Here is a 14,487-nt window from a genome sequence, read left to right on the forward strand (position 1 = left end):
TTTAAATAAAATAAATACAAATTTATGAGTTGTTATGAACCAGATTTACAAAAATTATTTAATATGTATTTTAAATAAAATAAATTGAAAGATATGAGTTTTGATCAACCAACTGGAAAATTAATAAAATAATAAAAATAAATACAAATAACTTTTCAATCAGATTAAAAAATATTTGATTTTATTTTTATGAATGTAAAATATAAAACAAATGGAATACCATAAGAAAACTGTGGATATATAATCGCATATACGTATAGTATATATATATTTTCGTACTGCTTATTAATTCAATAATAAAACTATTAATATTATTTAATATTTTTTTTTTAATTTAAAAAAAATACAGTTTTTTAAATTTAATTATTTTTTAATATTTTAAAAATTACTTATGCTAAAAATATAAACTATTAAAAAATATTAATTAAAATATATATTTTATTGCCTACTTTTTGGAGCTGTTAAAAATAAGCTTAAGCCTCAATGTATAGAAATATATACCATATGTATATATAATATATAGAAATGGAAAAAAATGTATTTGTTTCAGATTTTATTAGTGTGCTCATGAATTTAATTTATATATAAAATCTTATAAATATATTTTTATTGACTTAAAGTCAAAGTCTTGGCTACACTCTACAACATATATCATATTGTATTTTTAGCTTATATAAACTTCAGTACATAGTTGTATAAATATTTAGTTTACTATATATTAATATTATATTATATACTACGCATTTTTTAAATATCAGCAGAGCTTTGGTTGATCTCACAATCCTACGTTACTCTCTTGCCTCACTTAAATTCATATCACACAAAACTAAAAAAAAAAAAAAAAAAAAACTTTCTAGCAATCACTGTGATTACATCTTGATCACTGTTATCCGCATCACTATTCACACTGCTCCACACAAGCCCAAGTCAGGTGTGGACATAAAAAGGAGCTGCTGTTGCTTTTTCCGCGGCACATACACAAACACAAATACACACACACACACATACGCGCAGCTGCTGAAGTCATGAGAATGTGAATGAGGCTGTGTATGAGGCAGAGTCAGAGTTGAGGCAACGCATTGGTATGTTAGTAGGTCGCAACTGTGCGAGTATATGTGTGTGTGTGTATGTGTGTGTTCCTGTGTGTACGCGCATTATTATGCCTCTAATTAACTAAACGCATATATTTTCTTAGCCACATCTTTGGCCAAGTTTTACAGCCGCGCCAACTCATCAGCATAAAAGTTTTTAATGAGCCATTTGCTGCCTTTGTCGCTGACTTCATTTCACTCTGACACACATACATACACACACACATATATATGTATAATATATGCATGTTTATATATATTTATATATACACATCCTGCGTTTCTTTTTAGCTGCCTCTTGGCATCACATTTCGAATGTGTAACGAATTTGTTATGACAAGCTCGGTTGACACGTTTTAATTAAATTTAATTAGTGAGTTTCGCTAAAGCAGGAACAACAACAACAACAACAAATTGGCCAACATGTCAGCTGGCTTAGGTGGGCAGCGTGTGACAGCTGAAGCTGCTTGTACCAATTGACAATTGACAGCATTAAGATGAGGTGCCTACTAATTGGCACACGGAAGCTGTAAAGCTGACTTTGGCCTTGCCCCACCACAAATACAAAAATCTTCATTAAAACGTATTCAAATTGCGTGGCATTATGATTATGAAAAGCATCAAAATAAAACAGAATGCAGTAAATTCAAGTGGCTGAAACAATATCATGTATGATGAGGTGATTATGTGACGATGTGACAGCTTTACATATTACTTACTGCTGCTCTAATTTTCAGACAATTAATGAAGGTTGATATGGATGGGTAAAGTTTGGAGAAAGAGTAATTTAATTAATATAATAGCCAAATGAATTAATTGCATGATATCAATTAAACGAATGAGGCAAGAGTTGAGTTTGATAGTTATTGAGGGGAATAAAGTGAGACAATTTAAATTGATGAGGCTCTTAAAAGGAGGACATTGATTTGGCACCGATTAGAATTTTTTTTAAAGAATTATAATATATATTTTATTATAAAAATACTCGTTATATCGTATATAAAACTCGTTATATCATATATAAAACTTATATATAAAACTCAAGCCAACAATCGAGATTTGACGCGCCATCCTTAAACAAGATATTGAGTTTTCTTTTTTATATGCGAATTTCATCAGAAAATGTGTTTATCGTTAATTAACGACTTGCCAGCAGCAAATGGTTAATATGATTGATATATTAATTATCAGTTGATGGCAAAAGGTCTTCCGAGAAAGTCTTCGTTCGCTTTGACTTATAAATTTGTATCAATCAAATATATATATATATATATATATATATATATATATATATATATATATATATATATATATAATTCTATAAAAAAATAACAGTAATATGTATGTAAATACTTACAGGCCTTTCGTAATGCGTAATTTATGTGTATCAATTCCATAGATTCCAGTTATTTATTATAAATATTTGTCTATAATATATCAACATATATTGGATGTAGTTGAGCGTGAAGAATCTGAAAAAAATAGTGTGTTTTTTTTTTTTAGTTTTATAATTATAGTAAAATTAAGTAATTATATTATAATATATAACAGTCCAATATAATATGTTCATTTATAATATAATATAATAAAATAAAATATAAAATATAAAATATAATAAATTATAATATAATATATAATTAAATTCTTACTTTTTTTAATGAATCATACTGCTGGTTTCACTTAAAAATTGATTAAAAATTAAGCATCAGCAAACCTAGCATATCCAAAAAGCAATAACATAGTTAGCCAATAAATAATTGGACCTATTTGCAAATATTTATTCAGCAAAGCGAAATTGACTTAGTTTTTATTTGATGTAACAGAGAAAACATATCAAACATGTCATATACATATATTATAAACATGTCTGCACCCAAGTCACAGTACACAGATTCAAATTATGTTAGTCAATCGATCAATCAACTCGAACATATAGACAAGCCATACTGAACTATAAATCATTATCATCAGACGAACTTTCAATTGCTAATGTCATGTTTGTAGTTCATGCAATCATGCAATGGCTGTCATTATTAGGTTTGCGACTTAGATTACTCATCGAGCGCCGAGTCTAATCAATTTAAGAATTATTTATGCAAATTGTTGCAGTTGAGTCAATCTGGACGGGCTCATCGATTATACAGTTGCCAAAGCGTAAACAGTGGCCACCACTTGATAAAGAACACATAGCGCAAGTGCCAGGGAACACAACAATTAGATGTTTCCTGCCCAGCAGCATGCAACGAGCCGAAGCATGAGGCAGGTAGTGCCACGTACGTACACTGCGCCATGGCCATGGCTGTGGCAGTGGCAGTGGCAGTGGCAACGGCAACTTGTCAGCTCGAATGACGTTTTAATAAGTCACATAATTCATGTGCCGGCGATGCCAATGTTGGATATCAACATGAAGACCTGCCCCCGACTCCGACTCCTGCTCCTGCTCCTGCTCCTGCCGTTGCATCTGCCCTGCGCCTGCCTCGTCTCCTATTCGTGCCTCTGCCCCGGTGCATGACAATGTTGCCGCGTGCCCCGTACGGCAGATAACATGCCGCAGTGGAGGTGATTGCAGCGCCATTGCATTCATTCCATGCTGCAGGGCAACGTTTTTGGGTTCGCTTTGACATATGCTCCCCTCCACCCCTGCGGCTCTCTCCTGTCCGCATCTCTGCGCCCCTGCCGCATGTCTTGTCAGCTGCTCATTTGTCAATGTAATTGATTTTATGCCTGAGCTTTTGACTAAGGTTGTGGCCGGCGATGTCGTGCGATTGGTTGGCTAGCCGGCAAGCTGGCTGCTGGCTGCTGGCTGCTGACTGCTGGGAGCCAGCTTTGTTGGCTACCTGGCTGCTCGCCTGGCCTTTTGCCTGATATATTATTCGATTACAGTTAGACGTAAATCAAGTGGAAGAGCATGATGTAGCCATCAGGTGCACGTATGAGTGTATGCCACAAAGTTATTGCTACTCAGTTCATATACATACTAGATACAGATACATTCTCTACATGCAAGTGTGCGTGTGTGTGTGTGTGTGTGTGTGTGTGTGTCTGCCTTTCAGTGGTCAGTTGGCTAGGGAATGCGAATTATTGCTAAAGAAGGTCAAACGGGTAGCAAAGGATCAAAAGAAGAAGGTGAACAACAAGGTTAAGCGATAATTGCGTGAGAGATGGGGATAAGAAGTTATTCTGACTGTGTGTGTGTGTGCGTGTTTGCAATGAAAAATATATGAAGAAGTATATTAAGCCAAAAATTTATTTGAAAAAAAAATTAATAAAAAAATAAAAATGCAAGACCCAAAGAAGTTAAGAGTTGCATGACCTCAAGAATTATGTGAGAGATAAATAGATATATAAATCATATTTTAGGCGTGAGGAGATAACAAGTTATTGGGAAAAGAATTAGAGAATATTAATATCAATTTAGCTATATAAATATCCGCAAAACTATTATACCTTGATTTCCTATTTATTTATACATATATTCTTAATGAAGTATTAATTGTATTTTTCTTACTACTTAAAAAAAATTTAAAATAAATACATACAATAAGCTATATATAAGAAAAACAAATAAAATAAAATAAAATAAAAATAAATTTAAAAAGTTTATACTTAATATACAAAAATATATTTTATTTGGTTAGCACAATCTAATAAGCTTGATTAAAAAATATAAATATAAACTAAATAAATATAAATGAATCTAAAAATAAATATATAATAATAATACAATAATAATACTAAAATAAATCTACATATATCATACGCTTCACAATAAAAATGTATTTAATAAATATTTATTTATTGTAAACTCAACTCATTAATGAATGTAAAATAAAATAATATTTATATTATGTATAAATAAACATTTTACTCTTTATGAATACATGATATATTTTACATATATCAACTTGTTATATAAATATATAATTATACAAAATTACTTTATATATACATAATACAATTTATATAATTTTTTCTTAATAATAAATTATAACGATTTAATGAGAAGTCATATTTAAATACAATATTTAAATTAAAAAACACGATCTATTTAAACTTTATAATCTTAGTCAACTAACGCATAATGAACACATTTTATAAATCGACAAGCTTTCAATAAATTGTCAAAAAATTTTCGCTCTTTGGCCTATCTTGATTTATGAAATTCGTTCACTCATTTGTAATTGAATTTTAACACGCTTCCTATGGCCAGATAGATCTGAAAAACCACCCAATTTACTGCGCTCGCACCACAACTTAATTTTCAATCAATTCAGGAGGAAAAGTTCTGTTAGCTGGAAACCGGTAGCCCGTGGCTCTAGCTCTGGCTCTAGCTGTGGCTACAACAATGATTCCATGGAGTTGGTGCTGCTTCTATAATGCAGCGGAGTCTGTTTTATGGCAAGGCGCGTTGCATCTTATAGATAGTGTTTTTTTTTTTTTTTGCTTTTTTTTTTGCTTTGTTCGCCTATTGCTGTCTTTGGCGCTCATAAATTTTTATAGCTTGTAATTTGGGACGTCGCTGCACATGCGCGGCAGGCGGTCGACTTGTCTTCGTCTTCAAATTGTCCATTCTTGGCGTTAGCCCGAAGCTGAAGGAGCAAGAAGCTTTTGGTTTCGGCATTGGCCAATGCTAGATTTATACTTTTCGGTGTAATTAATAGCGATGTTTTGGCCATTCTGATTGGCTTAGATGGCTTTATAGTTGCAGCACGTACACGTACACGAACATCCAACTATCCAGCTATTGACTAGTTGGCCATTTGTTTGTCTCTACCCAAAGTGCAATTAGCCATAGAAGAGCTGTTGTTTTTATTGCTAATACTCTGCCCCTTGCTTTGGGTGATAATCATAATGCTGTCTGCTAATTAAATTGCTAGAGAGGATATTAAATGATACTAAAAACAAAACAAGTGTATGCCATAAGCACGTACAACGGTATATGCCACAACAGAAGAATCTCACTAACAATGGTTGTTAAACTTGGCAAAAAGACAAAGAAGAAGAAGAAGCAGAAGTATTCTTGTCGGAAATGCTGGAACCTGGCCTAGCGCTGCCTTTAATATGTTTTATTATTCTTTTTAGAGTTTCATTAGTATTATTTTAGTAACTTTCCACAAACACAAACAACAATATTATGGCTATGTGGTTTCTACGGAGTATCTTTTATGTTTTTCAGCTTTCCTTAAAATGATGGAGAATGTATCAAAGGATCACAATTATGGGATGTAATTAAAAATAGCTTTGCTTGTAATATATTAGAATGTATTTTATGTAAAAGTAGATTAACTATTGTTATATGACTGACTTCGAAATACAATTATTAAAATCAACACGAAGAGATATATCTACATAGACATCCGTATAGCCTCTCTCTCTCTCTCTGTCTCTCTCTCTCTCTCTCTCTCTCTCTCTCTCCCTCTCTCTCTCTCTCTCTCTCTCTCTCTGTCGATTCAGTTCATAATCTCTGCTAGCATTTACCTTTGCAGATAGATGGATAGAGACTCCTGCTCCGATCTGTTAGCTCTTACCATTCAGATATATTACCTATCTCCACTTGACTGCCAACGTTGATAAAGTTGTGTTCTTAATCTAATTAGAACATTTTGAAGACATAACGAAGTCTAAATATTAATCTTCATATTCAAATATCTGCTGCTCCTGCTCCCTGCTCGCTGGCGTGTGCTTGTGCGTGTTCGTGTGGCTGTAAAGAAAAACTCAATTACTTAGAGAGAGTACACATCTATTCCGGAAAAACCTCTCGAGCGCCCTGAAGCCATTCCGCCAAGATTTGCAGCCACTCAAAATGCAAACATTGCGAGTGCTGCCAGCCCAACTGGCTAAGATGTTGGCTCAGTTGGCAGTTGGGCACGTTAAATGTTGCCTCTGTTGGCTGTTGGCTGTTGGCTGTTGGCTGCTGCTTTGCCTTTTGATGATTACAAATTAATCACACTTTAAACATGGCAATTACGCTACTCGCTCAACGACAGGCTCCAGCTGAGGCCCAGCTACTCACTGGCCTCAACTGTAGAACTGTGATACATTGTATGCAATTTTGTTCTGACGAAGAGCAAGTGCTCCTCTCCGTGCCACTACTTGGCTTTTATATGGAAAAATTGCTTCCTTTCGCTGTTTAACTTTCGTTTTAATAAATAATCAAGCACACTGGCTATCGCTTTGCACTTGGACTACTGCTTGGTCTTGGTCGCCGTTTCGGTTTTGGTCTTGGTCTCGGTTTCGCTCTTCAGCCTTATCTCCTGCACGTCTTTGTCTTCTTTCTGGCTGCGGTTCGTCAAGTTCCTCATATAATTTCCAGGCAATTTCTCATACCCATAATTGCATAATTTCAAAGTTGTTGGCAACTTAATTGCGCGCAACGCGACCAAACGCTGCCAGCTGCCTGGCTGGCTACGTACGTATGTGGATTTGTTCGTATGTACGGCTTGGCCCAATCCGGCATCGGCCTGTCTTCGGTGTAAATAAAACCTTTTTAAACGGTTGTCATGCGGCAGCGGCAACCAGCAGCAGCAGCAGCAGCAGCAACAGTACCCACGACTACCGGGCACTCAAACTGGTATTGGCGGACTTTGCAACTTGGCTAACTGCCTGACTACCATGATGGGTCGCCTCTTTCAGATTCTCGACTTCAAAGCGCGCACATCATCAAACATATGTTGTACCGCGCTTTTCTTCCCGCTCGCCCTTTCTCTCCCTAGCTCCCTAGCTCCCTCTCCCTCCTTTTCTCTCTTGTATTGGCCATGTTACGCCAACGCCTGACAGATGACTACAAAATCTCCATTGCTCTGCTGGGCCCTGCGGCCATTAGCCATCAAAGTTAATATGCTTTATATTAAATTTGTTGTCTGCTTTTGTTGTTGTGTTGTGTTGTTGTTGTTGTTGTTGCCTGGCAGCAATGGCCAGCCAGACAATCTGCATCTGCCACAATTTCCACGCTCTTCAGCTGCTCATCAGCAGCCAGCCTCCTCCTGCCGCGCCACCTTCCCCTTCGACCGCTTTGGCCACATTTGGCCCACTGTGAAATTTGTATGGCCTGCGTTTTTCTGCGTTTCTCATCAAATTACTCAATTAATTTCAGTTAAATTAAAAACACTGTCCCAGACAACACAAAAACCAAATTGTTGATGTGTCGCTCCACTCTGCCAGGACTGCGCCTGAAACGAGATCGCAGACAAAACGAGACACACGAGAGAAGAGGGAGGAAGTGCATGAAAGGTGGAAGGTGGTTACCAGACTCGGCAAATAGTCGTTAATTTGGCATTTGCATTTAAATGCTGGACAATAGCAATTTGGTCTTAATTGAGATTAAGTGATTAACTGCGATACTCCAGCTGAGCGAGTGTGTTGGGTGTTGTGTGTAGAGGGAAAACGCATTTGGCTTTGCAACTAATCAGAACGAAATGCTTAGAGAAATGAAAGAGGAAAGCAAATTGAATGTAGTGGCTTGAAATGATAAACTAGTAGATGCGCTGTAATAGGGTATGAAATGGATTATACACATACGAGATAAATGTTAAAGTAAAGTAAATTATATATATAACAAAATATACATTTAAGAAAAATTAACATATTTATATGAATTAAAAAAAATATATATATACATATATATATTAAAAGAAATAAATAACAAATAAATGTAGATATAATATTTTATAAATAAAAATAACAAAAATATATATATATAATTTATATTAAAAATGTATAAAAATATATTGATTTAAATAACTAAGAATTGAATTATCACAATTTAAAATAAAAATAACATTTTGTCTTATAATGATATTTATAAATTAATTAGAGATACTGGAAGCTATTGTGTATTTATATATTTATAAAATAATTGGTGCAAAAAAATAAATATTTTATATTATATTTTTATATAATATTCTCATTTGTTATATGAGTAATTTATAAAATTGTTAATTTATCTTGGTTATACATATTATATATTATAATTATTTATTTTATTGAAAAAAAGTAATTTAAAAGAAAAAGTTTCCCAGTTTTAATATGAATCAAATATAAATTTTTAAATTTATATTCCTTAAATATATTATTAAATACATATATATTTTCTTTCTTTCAAAAGTTGTTGCCAATTAAATTATTAATGCTTTATTAATATTAAAGAAAACCTGATTTATTTTTTCACCAATAAATAAATGAATCACATCATTTTAAACCGCTCCAATGATTCCTCTATATAATAATATATATGTATAAGAATATAGCAGATGGAATAACTTTTAATATAGAATAACCTATTGCGTTGTTAACTTAACCTCAAATGCATTTATACGAGCTGTCTATAATGTCTGTTGCAGCTCTTCCAATGCTGTCTGTTAAATCTCTTTCTTTTTACGATCACCCAAAATATATAGTTCATTAAAGTACTCCCCAGGCGAGAGCATAAAAAGTGCAGGGCATAGACAGCAATGGCATAACAGTTGCTAGCAGAAACAGAGACTTTCTATTAAATCAAGAATTCCGTCCGTAAGCAAATTACATAAGATATGTGGCTGGAGGACATTTTTGCAATGCAAATCAGTTTGGCATTGAGCATGTTATGCCTGTTGGATATCTTATGGGAACATATGCCATGAAATTTGTAACTTTCATGGGCGAATAGTTTCTGCAAGGAGGCATTGCGGCAGCCTGATTAATGACCACGTTACTTGCAAATGAGCAGAGCAAATCAAAACAAGCGCAATGCAGTCGATGCAGCAGCAGCAGCAGCAACTGGAGAAGCAGGAGAAGGAGCAGCAGCAACCGTACCATTTCCCTGAGGGGGCTTCGTTTTTCTGGCCAAAAGCAGAAACTCGTTCACTTCGGCCAGAGCCGGGTGCAAGCCAAATGCATTTGGCACGCAATTATGGCCCAAAGTGTTAATTGCATTTCCGCTGCTGCCAGAACCGTGGCTATCAAACTGCGGCACGGACCACAGCTCACGCATTTGGCATTAAGCGCAAGCAGTTGCACTCCAGTCTGGAGGCCAGACCAGAAGCCGAACTAAGCCAGAAGTAAAAGCAGCCAGCCAAGGCTAACACATTCACAGATAAGCAACGTGCAGAGTTAACGGCGCTTTTTGGTGCTTCAGTTACTACTCCTGCTGCTGCCGTTGCTGCCGTTGCTGCCGTTGCTGCTGCTGCTGCTGCTCTTGCCTCCCCGGGAGACGTTGTAAAGATGGCGCATGCGTGGCAGACACGCAGCAGAGACAGCATCAGCGGGCAGCCAGATGAATCGAAACTAAGTCAAATATTTGTAGAACAGACCAACAGACAGGCAGCTCCCCAGGCTAACTGCAAATGTGAAATTTATGGGTCCCAAAAGGCGCGTGGACGTCTCTGCTAAACCATGAAAAAAAAATAAACTCAAACTGAGATCGAATTGCATAGAAAAGAGAGTCGAATTTAGCATACGCTATGCAAATACTGAAGGGATCAGCTCTAGCTGACTAACTCTGAGTGCAGTTCTGCCAATTTTTGATTGAGATAACTAAAGTTGAGGCATTTATTATATTAAAATATTAAAAAAAAAATATATAACATTAAAAAAAAAAATATTTAGAATTGTTAATGAAAAGAAAATCATATTGTTAATATTAATTTCATTTAGTAAACAATAATTACAAAAGTAAATAAATAACTAAATCAAATTCTATATAAAAAAAAAATATATACATAAATATATAATTAACCAAAAGCGTGGTCACACCAAGTAATATATTTTTTTTATTTAAAAAACACTTAGCTTATTAATTTTATTTCATAAGTGTTGAAAATACGCAGTGTAACCATTTTGGTTTCATTTTTATGTTTTTCAGAAATATTACATATTGAAAAAATATAAATAAAAAATAAATTAATTAATTTTGTATTAGTTTAAACATCACACTAACAGCTTGCATTTAAATTTGTTGTATATCCCCAATAGTTTAGATTTTATAAACCAACAAACTTTTTTTAAAGTGCTGATCAAAATAAGCTGCGAACCACTGTATTTAAAATCTAAAATTCATAGCTCTTACTCGCTGATTAAATATTGAAAAAAAAAAAAAATATATATATATATATATATATAATAATTTTATTAATTTTTTATTAGTTTAAACATCACACTAACAGCCTGTATTTAAATTGTTTTGATATTCTCAATAGTTTAGATTTTATAGACCAACAAACTTCTGAGGTGGCATAAAGAAGGCCAAGCTGACAAATAACATGCTAGAAGCTGTATAATATATGAAGTAATATATGATTAATAATTTAAGTAAATATATTTAAATATAATTTTCTATTATTTTTTATACTCGTGATATCTCAGCCAATATAGAGTGGAGTGACCACTCACATTTCAACATTTCACTCTGTTACATATGCTCTCACTTAGTTGTGCTGGCCTTAAAACATTTGATTCTTGCGTATGCAAACGAAAAGTGAACGAATTTCTTTTTGGCTAGCCGCATATTCATAAAGTGCTTTTTAATGGCAGCTAGAGGTCTCAGCCCCAGTCTCGGCTCTTGGGCTCTCGAGTCGGCCTGAGTAACCAGATCCAAGTCGAAATTCTAGCTGCATCGCAATGAGAATGAATGCTGACAGGCGGCCAGCCAGGAGGCGTCTGTCATTTATCCGAAGTCTTTGCATGTCGTTGCATGCGGCTACAATTGATAAGCAGCCAAAGCAGAGCAGAGCAAAGTCGAAGCAAAAGAAAGCTTAAGGAGTGTAGCAGCTGGCTGCTCTATAGCTCATTCCCAGTTGGCATTGGCATTGGCATTGGCTTTGGCTTTGCGTTCTGGGCTTTGGCCAAATCCGTTAATAAGCCATTTTGACAAATTGGATGAATGCCGGCAAATGCTAACGTATCGATTGGATGCTGATGTTGAGTAACGTATGGCAAAGTGTGACAATTGCCATTTGCCGATTTGCCATATCGAACGGAAGAGTAACGAGCAGCATTTGAGTCAACGATTGCTGACTAAGGCCCAAACACCATATTGATTTAATGCTACATGTAAATATGCTGCGCTAAAGTACCTTTAAGAGGGGCGCAGCGATATCAAAGGCCTCGACTTGACAAACGATTTTGATAAGCTGAAGACAAACAGGCAAAAATATATGGAGGAAATATTTCTAACAATAGGCAGGATTATAGGTGCTTAGAGGATGTCGACTGGGAGGTACTCTTTAAGAATACTCCTTTATAGCACTATATAAAATAATCTTTACAGTACACTTGAAAGAATCTTTAAAAATTTTATTGTTGACTGCTGCCTTAATGGAGAAAAGTAATAATATGATTTTAATAATTTGATTTTTCATTATATTTATTTTAAAATAATATGTATTATATACTCTTTACATATAAAATATAACATTCGCGCTTTTTGTAATATTTGATTGATAGATAGATATGTAGATTAAATGGAATGAATTATAGGAATACTTGTTGAAAAATATATATTTTTTGTTTTTGTTTTCAAGTTAATTTTAAATCTTACAATTTCTCTCACTCTCTAGTTAATACTTTTTACTCTGCCTCACTTTCTCTTTCTCAGTGTGTCTATCTCTCTCTCTCTCTCGCTTTGTCGTTCTTTCTCTGTGTGTCTCTCTCTTTTATCTTTATATATTATTATCATATTTTATTTTGACTCGTTCGTTTCTTTCTATTAGACTGCTTCCTGCATATCTCTCTCTCTCCCTCTGTCTTCCTCTCTCTCTCTATCACTTTAGTTGATTCTCTTATCCTCCATTGCTCTGCTTAAGCATTATCACGATCGTAGCACTTGATGGTCTTATTGCACTCATCATCATGCACTTGAGTGAATACTAGAAGACAATAGAAATTCCATTTAAAATAGAGCGCCGATTATAAGAGCTCTAGTCTCTACTTACCATTCTTGGTATTGAAGCAGTTCCATTCACTCAGCTCGCATTGTCCTGCAAACTCGACCACACAGTTGCCATTGGAGGCACAGACGGGCAGAGATTTCTCTGGGCACTGGTAGTTGCATTTGCCCAGCTTCTTCAGCTCCAGCTGATGGTCGAGCAGCTTGGGCACTTCCTCGACTTCGGACAGCAGGCGAGCGGCATGGTGGGCTGGCTTGTTGGTTGTGGTGCTGGTGGTTGTGGTACTGGTGCTGGTGCTGGTGCTACTGCTGGTGGTGCTGCCTTGTTTGTGCTTTTGCGCCTCGAGCTTTTGGCGCTCTTTGATCGCCTGATTGATGGCTTGGGGTATGTGCGTCTGCGCCTGTTGCATCACATAGGCGACTTTTTGTTGCACCTTGCTGACCTTGTCGCCAATGTCCAGCGGCGCTTGGCCGGGCACTGAGACCACAATTTCCGCCACTGGCGGCATCACCACTTTGTTGTAGCCAGCAGCATGTTGCCATGTGGCCGTGGCCCGATGATTTATCACCTGCGGCAGCTTCGTTGGCTCCACGTGTGGCGGCAGCAAATCCAAATGGGGCACAGCCACATCATTGCCCTTATTTGCTGCTGCCCCAGCCTGCGGCACGTGGCCCGTGAGAGTTGCAACCTGGCCATGCGGCTTCTGCGCCAGCACTTGATTGATGTGATTCGTTATCAGCGTTTGCACGTGCGCAGGCAGCTCATTGGGCTCCTGCTTATCCAGCTGCGCGGCCTGAGTCAGCGCAAGCAGAGCTGCAGTTGGAGTGGGATTTTATTAAACCATCTCTATAAGCTCTAGATAAGTACTCACCAAATATCAACAGAGCGCGCATTTTATCTCTTATAATCCACAAATCAGACTCGTTCTTAGTATACAATCCACTTGCGTTCCACACTCTGTACAACTCAACTGCACAACGTTCGATGTCGTTCTGTTTGATTTTCGTTGGCAGCAGCCAGTTTTTATACGATCCTCAAAAAATTCAAATATCAAATATCAGTTATTTTTGCATCAACAAAGATTTGTCATAAGAATTAAAATTTTTTTTTTGTTTGTTAATGCACTTTTTATGATAATACGAGTAAGTATTGTAAATGCCTGTACTTGATAGCAGTCGCAAGGAACGGGTTTCGTTCTACCTGAACGATCAGCTGCTGGCTGGGCAAATATTCTCAATAATGTGTCTGCTTATGAATTAATCGCTTCCTCATATAGGTAATATTATTAATGATATTTTAACATGTTTCATATTTATATCCAATTGGGGCGTGGCAGTTGGTTATGGAAGAAATGGGGATATAGTGATAGGAGAAAGAAAGGGTTCAATTCTTAGATAGAACTAATTCTGTAGTATCAATATATGAAGACTTTTTCGACTACCCAATAGTTCTGTATGGTTAGAAGAAAGTTAGTTCTTTATCTAAGTAGAAAGAAGTTTTTACATTATTTTTCTTCTATACTCAGGGATCGATTT

The 14,487-nt window shown here is 35.7% G+C and overlaps 1 protein-coding gene across 1 annotated transcript; it reads right to left on the reverse strand.

The window, feature by feature from the left end:
* Positions 1 to 12,545: 12,545 nt before the first annotated feature.
* On the reverse strand, positions 12,546 to 13,959 carry LOC6582960. The gene is made up of 3 exons (XM_002008605.4): positions 13,824 to 13,959; positions 12,998 to 13,765; positions 12,546 to 12,931 (listed from the first exon to the last, which is right to left on the reverse strand). Exons 1-3 carry the CDS (start codon positions 13,843 to 13,845, stop codon positions 12,864 to 12,866), a joined length of 858 nt encoding a protein of 285 aa, XP_002008641.1. The 5' UTR covers positions 13,846 to 13,959; the 3' UTR covers positions 12,546 to 12,863.
* Between the last annotated feature and the right edge of the window lie 528 nt (positions 13,960 to 14,487).

This window comes from Drosophila mojavensis, unplaced genomic scaffold (assembly GCF_018153725.1).
Source record: "Drosophila mojavensis isolate 15081-1352.22 unplaced genomic scaffold, ASM1815372v1 contig_74, whole genome shotgun sequence".
Lineage (NCBI taxonomy): Eukaryota > Metazoa > Arthropoda > Insecta > Diptera > Drosophilidae > Drosophila > Drosophila mojavensis.

What these genes read in the sequence shown, in the direction of transcription:
- LOC6582960 (XM_002008605.4), bottom strand. Translation starts at nt 13,845, where the DNA reads ATGCGCGCTCTGTTGATATTTG. An exon ending in GCGCGCTCTGTTGATATTTG is followed by an intron (nt 13,766 to 13,823) that starts GTGAGTACTTAT and finishes CTCCAACTGCAG; the next exon opens with CTCTGCTTGCGCTGACTCAG. An exon ending in CTGCTTCAATACCAAGAATG is followed by an intron (nt 12,932 to 12,997) that starts GTAAGTAGAGAC and finishes ATTGTCTTCTAG; the next exon opens with TATTCACTCAAGTGCATGAT.